At 44.1% G+C, this 19784-nt stretch overlaps 1 protein-coding gene across 1 annotated transcript in view; it reads right to left on the bottom strand.

The window, feature by feature from the left end:
• The window catches only part of LOC126259370 (aldehyde dehydrogenase 1A1-like), a 107940-nt gene that overhangs the window by 73091 nt on the left and 15065 nt on the right, over nucleotides 1-19784 (bottom strand). The window contains exon 4 of the mRNA XM_049956110.1: nucleotides 17376-17541. Coding sequence (XP_049812067.1) covers nucleotides 17376-17541 — 166 coding nt within the window. The remainder of the gene's footprint in view (nucleotides 1-17375; nucleotides 17542-19784) is intronic.

Genomic DNA, 19784 nt, shown 5'->3' with positions numbered 1-19784 from the left:
GGTCCACTAGCTTGTTAGAGTCCACAGATTTGTATTTGTAACTCTCAGCTCAAGGTGACATGTTTGCATGCTGATCACATTTCAGCCAAGCCATCAAGCCTCTCAGCCACAGTGTCATTTAGCAGTCAGTCTTTGTGTTCCATTCAAGCTGTGGGAATTTACTCACCACACAGTTTTTCTGGTACTGAGCACCGCGGGTTTCAAATCCGCGCCAGATGGTATGGACCTCAATTACCACTAGAGGTCTCTGCAGCCATCGCGCCATAAGCCGTGGATGCGTGTGCTCCTGGCCCGTGTATAATGTGAGGGCACCACTGTGGAGCATGTGATCTTAGGGGCCAATAGCAGCATACCTTATCGTGTATTTAAGTGCCTGCCTCTCACTCAGCGAAGCAGTCTGATATTCGTGTGAGTCTCTCGATATCTCACTTACAGACATCGTACTTACTTCCATGTACAAGTGAACGTTGTTGATTTCGTGAGGTTTTCACTTGTGACCCCATTACTTATTGCTTGTTGTTGTTGTTGGTGTCTTGCTTGGTCATCTGGCATCATGCGTGTCCTTCCTTTCCTGTTCGTCCACCTCGTTTGTCCACGGGCTGCTCTGTTCAGTCCCACCACAGTTTTGTTCACGGCAACCCCGTGACCATTCCAGTCACAGTTACAACATTTTGGTGATGAGGTAAATGGTGGTAGTTGTTAGCATGGAAGCGAAGTTGGTCTGTCTTCTGGAGCAAGAGTAGCAGTTCATGCAGCAGCAGTAGCTCCAGTTAGACATCTTACAGCAGTCACTGCAGTTGCTAATGGACAAAGTTGATGCAAGGGACACACTACCACAACAGCTTCCGAGTCCTCAGGTGTCTGATGCTTTCCCATGTCCACAGTTTTCTCCCCATTTAATGATGTTAACGAAGACTGGGAAACATACTTACATTGGCTGAAACAACATTTCACAGCTTTTCAAGTTATGGATGACTCCTTGCAGTGGTCGTTGTTTTTGTCTTGGGTCTCCCCGGACACACTCTTTCTTCTCCACAAGTTGGCACCATTGTCTGATCCTGTGGCTCTCTGTTTCCAGGAGATATGCCTTTTGCTGACAAATTATTATTCACAACATTACCAAGTGGTCGCCTCTTGGCTGGAGTTCCACCAGTACCATAAACAGGCTGGTCAGTCATAGCGTTCCTGTGTCACGGACTTGCAGGGTCTCAGCTGTTGATGCGATTTTACATGCACCAATCAGCAATATAAGGCTTTGTATGCAGGCTCCCTGATTTGGAATGTGGTTGTTCAGCTAGGTCCTGATCCTGAGGTCTGCACTGTGGTGTTGAAACTCGATAACCCTTCCTTGGACAAGATTCTGTGCATTGCCCACTCATTTGAAATTGCTCAGGTGGCTAACAAGTTTCTCATGGCACTGCCACAAGTGGCGGCAATTGATTTGTCTCGGCGGGTTCCACTCTCACGACGTCGACATGGCCTGGCCAACAGTGGCCAGTGTCATCAGGACTCCTCTTTGTCCAACGTCTCTATGGCATCAGTACCTCCGATTTCCCCTAGTCGCCGGTCGTGCGGCCCACTTCCATCTTGCCCACAGTGCTTTACCATGCACTCTCAAGCTGATTGTCCCCATCACTGGAAAACGTGCATGCTGTGTGACAAGGAGGGCCACATCCGATTAGTTTGTTGAGGTCACTTGTCTCACTCCAGCCCTGCCCCTCCTGGGCCTCAAGATACTGTATATGCTCTGCAATCGGTCCTCCCACTGGATGACCCATCAGCATGGAAGTTTTTTTTTATTTTTATTTATTTATTTATTTATTTTTCCGTGGGACCAAATTAAAGAGAAGGCTCCATGGTCATGGAACGAGTCAATACATGAAATTATAACACTATAGTAGAAACAGATAAAATGAAATACAAGAAAGGTATTCAGGTGACAATTCGTAAGTTTAAATAAAGAAAATCAACAATGTAACACTGGAATTTGCTTAATTTTTCAGCTCTTCCAGGAGCTCCTCGACAGAATAGAAGGAGTGAGCCATGAGGAAACTCTTCAGTTTATACTTAAGTGTTTGGGCTACTGCTAAGATTTTTGAGTTCTTGTGGTAGCTTATTGAAAATGGATGCAGCAGAATAGTGCACTCCTTTCTGCACAAGAGTCAAGGAAGTGCATTCCACATGCAGATTTGATTTCTGCCTAGTATTAACTGAGTGAAAGCTGCTAACTCTTGGGAATAAGCTAATATTGCTAACAACAAACGACATTAAAGAAAATATATACTGTGAGGGCAATGTCAGAATTCCCAGACTATTGAATAGGGGTCGACAAGAGGTTCTCGAACTTACACCACATATAGCTCGAACAGCCTGTTTTGGAGCCAAAAATACCCTTTTTCAATCAGAAGAATTACCCCAAAAAATAATACCATATGACATAAGCGTATGAAAATATGCAAAGTAGACTACTTTTCGTGTTGAACTGTCACTTATTTCAGATACTGTTCTAATGGTAAGTAAAGCAGCATTTAGTTTCTGAACAAGATCCTGAACATGGGCTTTCCACAACAGCTTACTATCTATCCAAATGCCTAGGAACTTGAACTGTTCTGTCTCGCTTATAATATGCCCATTCTGTCTGATCAAAATATCAGTTCTTGTTGAATTGTGAGTTAGAAACTGTAAAAACTGAGTTTTACTGTGATTTAGCATCAAATTATTTTCCACAAGCCATGAACTTATTTCATGAACTACATTATTTGATAATGTTTCAATATTACACACAAGATCGTTCACTACCAAGCTGGTGTCATCAGCAAACAGAAATATTTTTGAATTACCTGTAATATTAGAAGGCATATCATTTATATAAATAAGAAACAGCAGTGGCCCCAGCACCGACCCTTGGGGAATGCCCCACTTAACAGTGCCCCATTGGGACTGAACATCACTACCACTCTCAATATTGCGGAGAATTACCTTCTGCTTTCTGTTCTTAAAGTAAGATGCGAACCAATTGTAAGCTACTCCCCTTACTCCATAATGGTCCAACTTCTGCAGTAATATCTTGTGGTCAACACAGTCAAAAGCCTTCGTTAAATCAAAGAAAACACCTAGCATTCGCAAACTTTTATTTAATCCATCCAAAACCTCACAGAGAAAAGAGAATATAGCATTTTCAGTTGTTAAACCATTTCTAAAACCAAACTGTACATTTGCCAGCAAATTATTTGAATTTAAGTGCTCCAGTAACCTTGTATATAAAACCTTCTCGATAACTTAACCTTCTCGATAACTTTATCAAACACTGATGGCATAGAAATAGGTCTATAATTGTCAACATTATCCCTGTCTCCCTTTTTATAAAGTGGCTTTACTACTGAGTACTTTAATCGGTCAGGAAACCGACCACTCCTTAAGGAAAAGTTACAGATATGGCTAAGTACTGGCCTAACATACATAGAACAATACTTCAGTATTCTGCTAGATACCCCATCATATCCATGAGAGTTCTTGGTCTTTAGTGATTTAATTATTAATTCAATCTCCCTCTTGTCAGTATCATGGAGGAGCATTTCAGGTAACAGTCTTGGAACACTTTTTTCTACGAGCGCTATATGATTCCCTCTTGGGACTAGGTTTCTATTTAGTTCACCTGCTATATTCAGAAAGTGATTATTAAATACTGTACATAAATGCGACTTATCAGTAACATGGACATTCCCACTATGCACTGATTCTATATCCTCCACCTGTCTCTGCAGACCAGCCACTTCCTTTACGACTGACCATATGGTTTTAATTTTATCCTGAGACTTAGCTATTCTATATGCATACCACATACTTTTTGCCTTCCTAATAAATTTTTTAAGCACCTTACAATACTGTTTGTAATGGGCTGCTGCATTTAGATTTTGACTGTTTCTAACGTTTTGATGTAACTGCCACTTTGTTCTATAGGATATTCTTAACCCTCTTGTCAGCCACCCAGGCTGCCTGTTTGTGCTAGTATCCTGTTTTGAATGTTCTAATGGAAAGTAACTTTCAAAGAGCACAAGAAAAGTCTTGAGGAAAGCATTATATTTATCATCTACTGTATCAGCACTATAAACATCTTGCCACTCTTGTTCCTTGATAAGGTTTACAAAGGTCTCTACAGCAACTGGATCAGCTTTCCTGAAAAGTTGATAACTATATTTAACATGTGTTGCAGCACAAAAATCTTCTAGAGTTAAAACTTGTGCATCATGATCTGAAAGGCCATTCACTTTTTTGGTAATAGAATGCCCTTCTAGCAATGAGGAATGAACAAAAATGTTGTCTATGGTTGTTCTACTGTTCCCTTGCACTCTCGTTGGAAAGAATACGGTATGCATAAGATTATATGAATTGAGGAGGTCTACCAGCACCCTTTTCCTTGCACAATCACTTATACAATTAATATTGAAGTCAACTCATATAATTAACGTTTTGTATTTCCTATAAAGTGAACCAAGAACCTCCTCTAGCTTTAGCAAAAATGTTGTGAAATCGGAGTCTGGGGATCTATAAATAACAACAATTAGAAGTTTAACTCCACTAAATTTAACCACACCTGCACAACATTCAAACACCTTTTCAGTGCAGTACTTTGAAACATCAATTGACTCAAATGGGATACCGTTTTTCACATACATGGCTACTCCCCCACACCGCAAAGAGCTCCTAGAAAAGCTGCCAGCCAACCTGTATCCTGGTATAGGAAGTCTCAGAATTATCTCTTTATTTAAGAAGTGTTCAGATATACCAATAATTTCAGAGTCAACATCTATAAGCAGTTCACTAACTTTATCTCTAATACCTTTTATATTTTGATGAAATATACTAATTCCCTCATTACTCGGATACCTAAGCTTTGTCGAGAGTGGTTTCTTTGTTAGAGAGACTTCCCTTAATCAAGAATACCTATCAGCTGACTTCAGTCTAAAAAAGGTGCAGCTCTAACACCCACTAGTACAGGAATTTTCCCATGAGTGATCCCACCACCCCCACCTATGCTGTTACCTATAAGCTTTGCCAACCTCCCCTTTCCATACCTGTTGAGGTGCAGGTCATGTCTAGTGAAACCCGTCCTGCAGATAGACTCCACCGACACCACTGAAATGTGACTCATGCCTTCTGTCATCAGTGCACCCCCAAGTCTCATGTTATTACGCTTGACGGCTGTATTAAGATGAGGCCGATTGTGACGCTGAAACAGTTCCACGAAATGCACATTCATGTTGCCAGTCTGAGTGGCTATCTTTTCCAGGTCACCATCTATGCCATACTCCCCATCGCTATCAATACTATTACCAGCCCCACCCACAATCACTACCTGATCCTCTTTAGTAAAATCCCTACATAATCCTCCTATGTTAACAGTCACCTGAGCCAATCCTGCATTAGGCTTCACAATGCTGGTGACCTGGTACTCACTCCCCAACACTTCCTGCAACTGCTGGCCTACACCTCTACCATGAGAACTACCTAACAGCAGAACCTTCTTCAATCTCTTAGACTTTGCAACTGTCCTAGCCACCGTAACTGCTGAGGTCTGCTGCATACTTCCTACATCTACAGCTACTAGAGATTCCTCTCCACTAGATTCTGACAGTTGGTCATATCTATTGCAAACACTAATAGTAAAACTATCTGAAAATCTTCTCCTAGCACATCTCTTGCCAACAGCCAGCTCCCATTCCCCAACCCCCTTTTCCCTCCTCATCCTATCTAGCTCCTCCTGTGCGTTTTTCAACTGCACCTGAAGGGCACAGATCTTACGCTCCTGCACCTCTATCAACTTACTCTTGCTACATAACCTGCAATTCCAGGAGAGGATCTCACCAGAATGCCCACTGGCTTCCCCACTGCATTCCCCCCAGTAAAAATACTTAGAACAAGTCTCACACCGCAATCCACTACTCACGAACCTACGGCAAAGCCCACACTTCTCACTCATGGTAAAATTTTGCAGTTATTGAAACAAGAAAACTACTTTATCTAAGTTCCGCTAGTACAATAAGAAGATGTTAAAAAACTGACTACAATAATCACAAACTTACTCTAAAAGGGAAGTAACTACTATTATTAACAGTATTAATTGACAGCAAATGAGAATATAACAAAAGACTAACACGGAAAGAAAAACAAACGTCTAATGACACAGTAACGAAACTGAAAACAGTTCCCAAAAATTTCTTCTAAAATTATTTCACCAGAAAACACCAAGAACACTGGTTGAAGACTACTAAAGTTCCTAAATAAACCACTATACACAAACAATTAATTGGTACTTAGCTACAGCTGCAACTGGTCAGTGCGGCATGTAAACACAGGTAAGAGGTTAAGTTGCTCGATACGAAACACTCACAAATATCAGGTCATAACACAAGAAAGGCAGAGGTGAATGAAGAAACCACTAATAAGTCACTTATATAGTAAATATTATGACAAAAACCGTTAAAATATGTATCTGAAACCTAAAAATATATGAAAACTTAGAGAGCGATCTCACACGGAGTCACGCGCTTATGACATCACACTATGCCTTTTCACTGAGGATGTTTTCAGGGGCCACCATCTCCCTGATTAATATGGGCTCTCCTGAGTTGTCGCCTCCCTCTCGGCATTTGGTCACCTACAGAGACGGTTCCATTTCCCTTCATGGGCAGTTTGTTATCCAGGCGACGTACAAACATCTCCCCGGCTCCTTACCCTATTTGTTGTTGACCATCGGTAGACTTCAAATACTTTTGGCCTGGATGCATTTTAACTGTTTGGCTTTTCAATTTCCGATGAAGTTCAGGTCATTTCCATGGGCGTTCCTTTTCAGAACTTGGACGATCTGTGCTCCAATTTTGTGATGTCATTTGCCACAGATCTTGGATGTGCTTCAGATTTTCAGGAGCACATCATACTTCGGCCGGATGTGCAGCCTCGTTTTTTTCTGGGCCCGACCCATTCTGGTGGCCTTACGGCCAGCAGTCAAACAGGAACTTGATCAGCTCCAGGCTGCTGGCATTCTGGAGCCTGTGACATACAGTGTCTGGGTGACATCATTGGGGGTCACACGAAAAACCAATGGGTCCCTTTGGCTCTGTGGGGACTTTGGCACTACTGTCAATGCTCAATCCCTCGTAGACACTTACACCATTCCCCGACAGGAAGACCTTGCCAAGCTTGCAGGGGGAGAGTACTTTTCAAAGATCAACCTGGCTGAGGTACACCACCAGTTACCCTTGGATACTGATTACCAGGACAGCATGGTTATCAACACGCCTTTCGGATTATACAAGGGCCTTCCATTTGGTGTCTCTTCGGCGCCGGCCATTTACCAGCAGTTCCTGGAGCAGCTTACACAACCTATCCTCAACTGCGTGAGTTATCTGGATGACAGGAAAATATGCAAAACTTCAGCACCTTTGCTCTGCAATCTGCAGGTTTATGCTGTCGGCTGGACAAGTGTTGTTTTTTTTCAACTGGAAGTGGAATACTTAGGCCACTGGCTTAGCAAAGATGACATTCACCCTTCGGGTTGCAATATCACTGCCATTGAAGCCCTTGCTCGTCCCAAGGATTTATCTGAACTCCAGGTGTTTTTGGGTAAGCTTACTTATTACTTAAAGTTCTTACCCCAGGCTCCCTCTGTTGCTCAACCCCTCAATCACTTGTTTCACAAAGGGGTACCTTTTGTTTGAACTCTTGCCTGTGACCAGGCTTTTCTCCGTTTGAAGGCGATGCTGAAGTCTGCCCCTTGCCTTACTCCCTTCTCTCGGGACTGCACCTTGGTTGTAACAGCTGATGCATCTGCATACAGCATTGGGGCCATCCTCGCACATCGGAATGCCAATGGCTCAGAACAGCCTATGGATTATGCATATAAGACATTAAGCCCAGCACAGCAGAACTACTCCCATATTGAAAAGGATGCCCTGGTGGTAGTGTTCACTGTCCAAAAATTTCACACCTATCTCTTTGGAGCAAAGTTCACCCTCCTGATGGACCATAAACTCTTAGTTATGCTTTTCAGACCACACTCTCACCTTCCAGAGTGGACAGCTCAATGTCTCCAGCACTGGGTGTTATTTTTACAGAATTACGCTTACACTATGCGGTACAGGCCCACTGCCCACCATGCTAACATGGTTGCTTTGTCATGTCTCTCAGCAGGCCCCGATCTTGCATTTTACCAACAGGAGGTCCTGTGCTTTCACATTGATTCCGCCCACCGGGATGTGCTGGATGGTCTGCCTCTTATAGCTGCTCACATTGCCACGGCTACACACCGAGACCCTATCTTGCAGCAGGTTCTCCGCTACGTGGTCCATGGGTGGCCCTGGACAGACTCCAGCTCCTGGTGCCACCTGTCCTACAGGTTCTCTGTGGTCAACGAAGTCCTTCTGTTGGCCACAGAGTCGGATGCCCGTTGGGTGGTCATCCCTCTGGATTTGTGGCATCAGGTGCTCAGTTTGTTACACCGCGGGCACTGGGGTATGTCCTGCATGAAAGTTTTGGCTTGCTGGCACATGTATTGGCCTAGTATCAATGGTAATATTGTCCGCCTGGTCCGTGGGTGCACTTTGTGTGTGCGTCAGCCGGCAAGCGCCGCTCAGCTGTTCGCACCCTGCCCTGTGCCTCACCAACCCTGGAATCGCATTCATCTCGATTTTGCGGGCCCATTTTTGGAGTCCATGAGGTTACTCCAAATAACCATATGTCGTCCGCATGGCATCCACCACCACAGAGGCCAAACTCATGGCCCTGGTCCAGATTCTCGCCATTGTGGGCCTGCCTCACACATTGGTCTCTGATAATGGCCCCCATTTCATGGCATCCTCCTTCCACAATTTCTGCCAGGCCAATGGTATCCAACATGTCTGTAGCCCACCTTTCCACCCTTCCTCCAATGGTGCAGTGGAGAGGCTTGTCCGCACATCTAAACAGAAGTTGGTGAAGGCGGTCGAAACATCTCCAACCACATTGGCCCTCACCCTGTTATTAAGCAACTATCACACCACGCCAATTGATGGACAAAGTCTGGTGGAGTTCCTCCATGGGCGACAGCCATGGACCCAGCTCCATTTGGTCATGCCGTACCCCTCATGCCCCCGTTCCTGGCCATCTCAGCATTACGCCCCCAGTGCGGCAATGTGGGCCCGCGTGTATGGGAGCAAGGCAGGTTGGACACCCACCACAGTCATCTCAGACCATAGGTGGTGTGTGACATCAGTGCAGATGTCAAAAGGGTTGGAGCACTGCCATCATAACCAGCTCCACTCGCATACCCCCGCAGTACTCCCGCTGCCGCCTCCTCCTCCACTACCTCCTTCAGGTACAGACATGATGCTTGAGTTGCCACCACTGCCCCCGGTTGCTGCCTCCCTGCAATCCTGCCACCAGCCCTCCCTGCTCCCTGGTGGATCGGCGGCTCCCTCCACTGCCCTGGCCTCTGCGTCGGCCGTCATGGACACCTTGGATGTCCCTTCCTCCCCACCAACGGCGGTTGATGAGTCCGGGTCTTCTCCCATTTGCCAACCACCCTGGCACCGTTCGGGGCATTTCCACCCCTATGTGCAAGTTTTAGGGAGGAGGGATATGGAACCGAGCGCCATGGGTTTCGAAAGTGTGCCAGATGGCATGGACTTTGATTACCACTAGAGGTCTCTGCAGCTGTCGTGCTATAAACCATGGCTGTGTGTGCTCCTGGCCCGCATATAATGTGAGGCTGCCACTGTGGAGCATGTGGTCCCAGTGGCCAATAGCAATGTACCCTACCGTGCATTTAAGTGCCTGCCTCTCACTCACCGAAGCAGTCTGATATTTGCATGAGTCTCTCGATATCTTGCTTACAGACATCGTGTTTACTTTGCTTACCTCCATGTATGAGTGGACGTTGTTGATTTCATGAGGTTTTCGCTTGTGACCGCGTTGTTTATTCCTTCTTGTTGTTCTTGCTGTCTTGCTCAGTCATCTGTCGTTGTGGGTGTCCTTCCTTTCCCGTTCATCCGTGGGCTGCTCTGTTAAGTCCCACCGTGCTTTCATTCACAGCAGCCCCGTGACAATTCTGGTTGCTTTTACAACAGTTTTGGTATGGATTGTTGAGTAGCCAATCCATATTTGTTCAGCACAAGACGGTCTCTTTATAGATGCTGACAGCTGCAGAGTCATGTGAAGATCTGGGTGGGGTGTTGGGATACTCCCAACTATTCATTAGTATGTACACTCCTGGAAATGGAAAAAAGAACACATTGACACCGGTGTGTCAGACCCACCATACTTGCTCCGGACACTGCGAGAGGGCTGTACAAGCAATGATCACACGCACGGCACAGCGGACACACCAGGAACCGCGGTGTTGGCCGTCGAATGGCGCTAGCTGCGCAGCATTTGTGCACCGCCGCCGTCAGTGTCAGCCAGTGTGCCGTGGCATACAGAGCTCCATCGCAGTCTTTAACACTGGTAGCATGCCGCGACAGCATGGACGTGAACCGTATGTGCAGTTGACGGACTTTGAGCGAGGGCGTATAGTGGGCATGCAGGAGGCCGGGTGGACGTACCGCCGAATTGCTCAACACGTGGGGCGTGAGGTCTCCACAGTACATCGATGTTGTCGCCAGTGGTCGGCGGAAGGTGCACGTGCCCATCGACCTGGGACCGGACAGCAGCGACGCACGGATGCACGCCAAGACCGTAGGATCCTACGCAGTGCCGTAGGGGACCGCACCGCCACTTCCCAGCAAATTAGGGACACTGTTGCTCCTGGGGTATCGGCGAGGACCATTCGCAACCGTCTCCATGAAGCTGGGCTACGGTCCCGCACACCGTTAGGCCGTCTTCCGCTCACGCCCCAACATCGTGCAGCCCGCCTCCAGTGGTGTTGCGACAGGCGTGAATGGAGGGACGAATGGAGACGTGTCGTCTTCAGCGATGAGAGTCGCTTCTGCCTTGGTGCCAATGATGGTCGTATGCGTGTTTGGCGCCGTGCAGGTGAGCGCCACAATCAGGACTGCATACGACCGAGGCACACAGGGCCAACACCCGGCAACATGGTGTGGGGAGCGATCTCCTACACTGGCCGTACACCACTGGTGATCGTCGAGCGGACACTGAATAGTGCACGGTACATCCAAACCGTCATCGAACCCATCGTTCTACCATTCCTAGACCGGCAAGGGAACTTGCTGTTCCAACAGGACAATGCACGTCCGCATGTATCCCGTGCCACCCAACGTGCTCTAGAAGGTGTAAGTCAACTACCCTGGCCAGCAAAATCTCCGGATTTGTCCCCCATTGAGCATGTTGGGACTGGATGAAGCGTCGTCTCACGCGGTCTGCACGTCCAGCACGAACGCTGGTCCAACTGAGGCGCCAGGTGGAAATGGCATGGCAAGCCGTTCCACAGGACTACATCCAGCATCTCTACGATCGTCTCCATGGGAGAATAGCAGCCTGCATTGCTGCGAAAGGTGGATATACACTGTACTAGTGCCGACATTGTGCATGCTCTGTTGCCTGTGTCTATGTGCCTGTGGTTCTGTCAGTGTGATCATGTGATGTATCTGACCCCAGGAATGTGTCAATAAAGTTTCCCCTTCCTGGGACAATGAATTCACGGTGTTCTTATTTCAATTTCCAGGAGTGTATTTATGGGCTGGTACATTTTTGCAGTTGTGCTTGTGTAAACAGCAATAAGTCTTACTTACAGTTTCATTACCAACTAAAAAGTCTGCTTCCGTAGTTTAATGGTCAGAATGTCAAACTGCCATGCTGAGGACCTAGATTCAGATCACAGTACTTCTAGGGATTTTTCCTTGGTGGAAGTACTTGAATGAGGTGTTTCTGATGCTGATTCCACTTAGGAAGTGACCTGAGTAAGAAACTGTGGCTCTATGATCTGGGCAACCAACAATGGCTGGGAGGACTGTATGCTGACCTCATAGCCTCTTTACTGCACCCAAAGAACATCACTGGCAGAGGATGACATTGCAACCTGTCAGGACTGAATTGCCTGCGAGTACACAGAGGTGGTACTAAATAAAAACACTGTCAATGATTAAATGTACTGAGCACTGCTCATAAGAACTAATTTCCTCTCTCACTCTGCCTCTCTCTCTCTCTCTCTCTCTCTCTCTCTCTCACACACACACACACACACACACACACACACACACACAGACAGACACACGCACACACAAAAGAAAGAGACCCATATGACTCAGCACTGGGTGAGTGCTTTCCCGATACATTCAAATGACAATTTATATCTTGACTGTAAAGGTATTGACAGGAAAGGTGGTGTCCGGCAGGTGAACAGAGAAATGCTACAAAATACATTCCCTGAAGAAAATTACTTATAACTAATTGTATTACCTCCAAATTCAACACATCCTCTTTAATCTTGATAGCTTGTAGGTATAAAGAAAAATGAAAAGCTGTGGATGTTTGTTTGGTCTATAATTGCAAACTATATGTGAAGAGTTGCAGAATATTACAGAAACATGCGTAAAGCTGATTGCTTTCTTTGCTCTGTCTTATCATTGACTACCTTAGCTTTCCAGATCAAGCATTTACCACACTGCTTTGAAATGTGGTGTTGCATATATTGACCAACAATGAGTATAATTGAAAAATAGCAGAAGGAACATAAGCACCATCTTACATCCTATCAATTATACCCTAGCAGAACATTATATAGATGAAAGATTTATAATGATGCAAAATTAGCTACCACATTAAGAATTTACCAGGATTGTACTGTAGAAGATTCTGCGTAAATTCACAGTGCTGACAGCTTAACAGATAGGAGGTGGGGTGGGGCAGAGGATTGGGATGGATGTCTGTGTGGGGGGAGTTAGGTGTTAGAGAGAGAGAGAGAGAGAGAGAGAGAGAGAGAGAGAGAGAGAGAGAGAGGGAGGGAGAGAGAGGGAGCGAGAGAAGGGAATATGAATCTTACAAAATATAATTAACTTTTTCTTTCCTTATTTTAAAACACTTTTTGGTTAAAATTCTAGTAAAACATATAAATATGGTCACTCATATAAAACATAGAAAAGGACAACCACTCTCATAAGAAATTTTAAATTTTGATGAAATTGGCCACATTAAGTGATTCAGTTTCTCCATATGACTCAAGAACTCATTTATGATTCACTGTATTATGCTAGCCATTTTATTGTTCTAGTTCTTTCTCTTTCCCTTTCTGTGAAGGTGATGATCCTGTATCAGAATTAACCTACTTTGAGGCTGGATATTTCCTCCAGCTAGATATGATGGTCCATGGTTTCTGTTCAGGCAGCAGACTCAGCTAAAAATACGTGCTGTGGTGAAATGGCTTTAAACTGATTTTCTCTGGGGTCTGATTTTTATTGACAGATTTTATTTTCTTCTGAACTGATAGTGGTCATTTCAGTACTTGGGACATTTGGGTGTTGTTTTCAATTTTCTGTCTTTTGGGATAATATTGCAGTTTGAGTACTACTGGTATTATTTGTAGTTGGATGAATCAGCAGATTCTGAGGATGACACAGTTTCAGAATTATACTTGCAATGACAGGTGCTTATGTTAGCAACGTTAACCTTCGTCTTCATGGATACATCACACAGATATTTTTAGGTATGAGGCAAATGATGTGAAAATGTCAGGGATTGTGATGTTGTCAGGCATCAGCATAAGTGATCTGTCTCGTGTCACTGAATTCCTGTATCTTTTATTATTCTTGAAAATATTATGAAAAGCTAATTGCTACTCACCATATAACAGAGGTGCTGTGTTGCAGACAGGCACAACAAAAAAGATGGCAAGATATGGGTGGGGAACAGTAAAGTGCTCCTTGTGGGAGCACATTGAGACAAGGTGGAGAGAGGGTAGGGCAGCTAGGTGCAATCAGAAGGAGACAGAGGGTGGAGGGAGAGGGCTGGATAGTGGAAAAGGAGAGAAGTAAAAAGACCGTGGGTGTGTTCATGGAACAGAGGGCTGTATAATGCTGGAATGGGAAGAGAGTAGGGACTAGATGGGAAGGACAATGACTAACGAAGAGTGAGGCCAAGAGGATTATGGGAATGTAGGATATATTGCAGGGAGAATTTCCACCTGTGCAGATAAAAAAAGCTGGTGTTGTTGGGAAGGATCCTGATGGCACAGGCTGTGAAGCAGTCATTGAAATGAAAACGTCATGTTGGGTGGCATGCTCAGCAACTGGGTGGTCCACCTGTTTCTTGGCCGCAGTTTGTTGGTGGCCATTCATGCGGACAGAAAACTTGTTGGTTGTCATGCCCATGTAGAATGCAGCACAGAGGTTGCAACTTAGCTTGTAGATTACATGACTTATTTCACAGGTAGCACAGCCTATGATGGGATAGGTGATGCTTGTGACCGGATTGGAATAGGTGGTGGTGGGAGGATGTATGGGACAGGTCTTGCACCTAGGTCTATTACACGGATGTGAACCATGTGGGAAGTGGTCAGAAGTAAACGTTGTGTAGGGATGGATGAGGATGAGGATATTGTGTAGGTTTGATAAGCAGTGGAGTACCACTGCAGGAGGAATGGGAAGGATAAGTGGGTAGAACATTTCTCATTTCAGGGCATAGTGGGAGGTAGTCGAAACCCTGGCAGAGAATGTGATTCAGTTGTTCCAGTTGTAGGTGGTACTGAGTCACAAGGGGAATACTCCTGTGACTGAATGGTGGGACTTTGGAAGTTGATGGATGACTCGAGAGATAAGACATGGGAGATCTCTTTTTGCACAAGGTTGGGAGAGTAATTATGGTCTAGGAAGGCCCCATTAGTATATTTCAAGAGGCATTGCTCATCTTTGCAGATGCAACAGCCATGGGAGTCTAGGTTGTATGGAAGGGACTTCTTGGTATGGAATGGGTGGCAGCTGTCAAATTGGATGTATTGCTGGAAATTGGTAGGTTTGATCTAGACGGAGGTACTGATGTAGCCATCTTTGAGGTGGTGGTCAACATGAGTAGAATCAAGTGAAGTGAATGGGGGAGAAAGTGTTGAGGTTCTTGAGATCTGTGGATAGTGCGTCCTCACTCTCAATCCAGAACACAAAGGTATCGTCAAGGAATCTGAGCAGATGATGGGTTTGTGGTCTGGGTGTATATGAAGGATTCCTGTAGATGGTCCATGAATAGGTTGGCATAGGATGGTGCCAATTCCATCCTGGATTTTCCCTTGTTTGGTGTTGTTATTCTTGATACACAGAGAACTCCTTTCGGTTTCAGGAAAGGATATTTGGAATACAGCTAATGCACCACTGGGCAGATGAACCATTGGCTAATATAACACATTCTCTCCATTACATGCTAGTGTCATACTGAAAAATTACTGGTACTTATACCAGTGCATCAGGTTAGGGATATATAACCTGCCCTTGAAGCAGATACATCCCACCTTTATGTGATTTGGGAGTACTGTTCCTTCAATTTCATGATAAACACTGCTATTTTTATTAGTTTGCTATTCACCCTTTTTATTTATTATACGTTAGGGATAAATGATCTCTTCTTGTGCCTTTTGCTCAATCAATTCTAATTTCAGTATATTAATAATGACTCAGCATGACACATTACTAAATTTCATGATACTGTGTAATCCATTTAAAATGAATATTTCTCAATGGATTGTTCAAAGGTTGACATTTCTACTAAAAACAGCCATTTCTCAACAGTTTTATTATTTTTAAAACATCAGAAATCCTCTCTAGACCCTTCTGGCATGTAGAATGATGCCACTGTCTCAAAAGCCCCTTCATGAATTTTCAGTTCCAAAACCATATTCTGACAAACAGCTTGTGTTCTGTTACTGATACCTGTTGATTACTTTAAAGCAGACTTCCCACAAGAATTAGTTCCACAAATAATTTTATTTATTTATTAGTTTGGTGTTGATACCCCTAGTGGCACACCCATACCACTAGGAGCTAGAAAAGAAGAGGTGAAACTCTACATATTCATCCTGTGAGTAACTAGTGAAATAAAAGCCCTCCAGATAGAGCTCCACATTATGTGGGCAAATCTAACATAGCTAGGATGACTGGGGTAGGGATGGGCTGGAACGAGTAGCCGGTGACCCAGACATTGCCCACTAATGCTTTTGGCCCTACAGCCACTCATCCCATCAACACAAAGAACGTATTTAAGTTGAGATTTTTTTTAATTCTGTGATTTTTCCTGCTGCATCTGCTCTGATACCCAGGGGGCATTCAGGTACATAATATTTTTTGCTAATATGAGAAGGATGTAACCATTGTGCCACTCATCTGCAGAATATAATTTTTGTTGTATTTACTCTCTGACTAGTTTTGGCTGTTAGTCACTGTCAGACAGCCTGTATGGGGTGAGTGTGAACATGATTAACAACTGAAAGTAATATTATTTTACCATTTCAAGAAAAAATTATGAAGCTTAATGTGATACAATGTGGCATGTATTATTCATTGGAAGAATCCTAAGGAAATGCAATCCGTAAACAAAGGCAGTATGTTACAGTACACTTGTTCGCCCACTGCTTGAATACTGCTCAATGGTGTGGGATCCATACCAGATAGGGTTGATAGAAGAGATAGAGAAGATCCAACAGAGAGCAGCATGCTTCGTTACAGGATCATTTAGTAATCACGAAAGTGTTACGGAGATGATAGATAAACTCCTGTGGAAGACTCTGCAGGAGAGACGCTCAGTAGCTCGGTATGGGCTTTTGTCAAAGTTTCGAGAACATACCTTCACCGAAGAGTCAAGCAGTATATTGCTCCCTCCTACATATATCTCGCGAAGAGACCATGAGGATCAGAGAGATTAGAGCCCACACAGAAGCATACCGACAATCCTTCTTTCCACGAACAATACGAGACTGGAATAGAAGGGAGAACCAATAGAGGTACTCAAAGTACCCTCCGCCACACATCGTCAGGTAGCTTGTGAAGTATGGATGTAGATGTAGTTAATTAGTATAGTTTCTCATAGATGATGCTTAACCAATCAATAAGTCAATAAAAGTGTAAATTTTTAAAGTTTCCTACATCAACATGAGCAATGCGCATTTTGACATCTGTAGATTAATATGCACTTAAAACTGATAAACAGTAAGTAAAAGGTATTCAATACCAACAATCGAAGTTATTTCAGATTTTGTAAAAACAAAAATGGGTGTGACTGCTTAAGAAACAATGGGTAAAAATACAAAAACATACAATATACAAAATTTTATCTCAAAAATAATGTGTCTTCAACACTGATCATTGCAAATAGAAAAAAGTATTGAACATCAACTTTGCTAAGAATCTTGTTCAGCATGAGCACAGAGCACACTACTTGCTCCCTCTTTTTGTACTAAATGTGCATACCTGTGGGGATGGTCTGACCATGAATTTTGTCAGCCCAACCAGCAGCATAACGCAGAGTATCAGCAGCATATACTACTTCCGAATAAGAGGCTGAAGAGACCTTCCCTCCTTCCATTACTCGTAGAACTGTCAAGTACTGAATATCCCTCATCATCAAGTCTGCTAACTAGAATCATGACAGGAAAGAATTAGAGTTACTTTGTTAAACATAAATCATGCTTCTACTGAAATTAAAAATTTCATTTGCATATTTCTGGACAATTCGCCATATATCCTATCATGAGTGAGAACCCTTGTGGGTATGAAACATGTTTACACATACTAATTCATCTACTTGTCCATACTGCCCTATGAATCACATCACGAAGGAGAAAAGGTATGTGCAGTGACTGAACAAATGGAACAAAGAGAAGCCACTGTAAGACCTAATTCTTCACACTACATTAGCAATAAACTACTAATACACTGATGTTCAGTTGGGTAGCAGGAAATTTTACACATGAAATGAAGGTGTCCATGAAAGACTCTGCTAATCCCCAGTTCAGTAAGGATTAGCCTGATCACATTATTTGTTATGTTTTAGAATGCGTGAAATGCTGACAACAGACATTCCCATATGTTTCAGAAGAAAACATTGTCTTCTATACTAAAATGTAGACTTTCACGTCCGGAAATGTCATGTCCATTATAATTATCCGGGCTGTTATGCTGTGGTCGGTTGATGAATTCTGTGTCAATTCCCAACGTTTCATCCCCGTCTGCAGAGGACATCTTCAAGGGGGTCTGTAGCTAGATGGAAGGTCCAGTACACCCACTAGCTCATTACTGACTGCCGCTAAATTCCATATCTGTGTGCCCCCGCGCCGAGGCATGATGTCACGTGTTTTGAAAATGTCAGTGCAATCGGACGCTGTCCACTGCCATCGATCGCCATTGCCATCACCCAGTAGTGGACAGGTGGTACACATCTTCTTCAATGCAGGCATCCATATAGCATTTAATTTCATGCCCTCCTCCTTTCGAGTGAAATTATTAGGGTGTTTGGCAATTGAAATTGCAAAACACCCTAATAATTTCAATCGAAAGGAGGAGGGCATGAAATTAAACGGTATATGGATGCCTGTGTTGAAGAAGATGTGTACCACCCGCCCACAACTGGGTGATGGAAATGGCGATCGATGGCAACCAACAGTGGCTGATTGCACTGACGTTTTCAAAACACGTGATTTCACGCCTCGGTGCAGGAGCGCACAGACATGGAATTTAGCTGCAGTCAGTAGCGAGCCAGTGGATGACCCCCTTGAAGATGTCCTCCGCAGATGGGGATGAAATGTTGGGAATTGACACAGAATTCATCAACTGACCATGGCATAACAGCCCGGATAATTATAATGGACATTCTCTTCTTTGTAAATTGCTTTGTCTTACTGTAATTATGTTCTTGTCTTGAAATTTAACCAAATATATTACAAGCAGTAATGCAAACATACTCTTGTAGAATAACACTCTTTTCTGCCAACCCCGTTCCATTGCCATCCCAAGCAGGAGATCTGAATGACAGTATTTACACTGCTTGACAGAAAAAGTGAAGCACAGAGAGGACATGGTCAGATGTCAATGTAATTTTGTACATGTACACACTATCAGTAGGCATGTAAATGATTAGACTTGCAATTTTCTGTGCCAAGTAGAATGGCCACCAGTGCATGTAAGTGTTGTTCATTTTTAGTGTTGTCACCAGGCCTTGTAGGGTATATAAAGGACATGAACAACACCAGATGAGTGATCACTGTGAAGGACATGGAGGTGCCTTATACTCATGTGAGACAGTGTTTTTAGCACCTGACAGATTTTGAAAGGTGCTTCATTGTTTATCTCCATCTGGCTGATTGGTCAAATTGTGCAATATCCAGATTTGTGGGGCATTCATTTGTGACTGTGGTCATTGTTGAACAGTATGTAAGCATGAGGCAGGCACACTCATCATTAAGGTTCTGACTGATCGTACCTGAATCACTACAAGGGAGGATTGCCATGTTGTCCATCCAGGACATTGTTGTAACCCCTTCAAATTTACACCTGCTATCCAAGACCATGTAATGGGCTTCCTGCAACATTCTGTGTCATCCCGCATCTCTGTTCAGAGACAAGCAGAAACTGCACTAGGGAATTACCATGTGTACGCTGCCATTAACACCACAACACAAACAGAAGTGTTTGGAGTGGTGCTGTGACTGGTAAGCATGGACTACTGATATGATTGGTGCTGCACTGTATTCAACAATGAATCATGGTTTAGCACTACCTCAGATGACCATCATAGGGAATGAATGTGATGGCGACTGGGCAAGAGAGCCCATTCTTCCAATGTGTTGAATGTAGTGGCAACTGGGTGAGAGGTCCCCTTCT

This window comes from Schistocerca nitens, chromosome 5 (assembly GCF_023898315.1).
Source record: "Schistocerca nitens isolate TAMUIC-IGC-003100 chromosome 5, iqSchNite1.1, whole genome shotgun sequence".
NCBI classification, from domain to species: domain Eukaryota; kingdom Metazoa; phylum Arthropoda; class Insecta; order Orthoptera; family Acrididae; genus Schistocerca; species Schistocerca nitens.
This window is presented reverse-complemented; position numbering and strand designations above follow the sequence as displayed.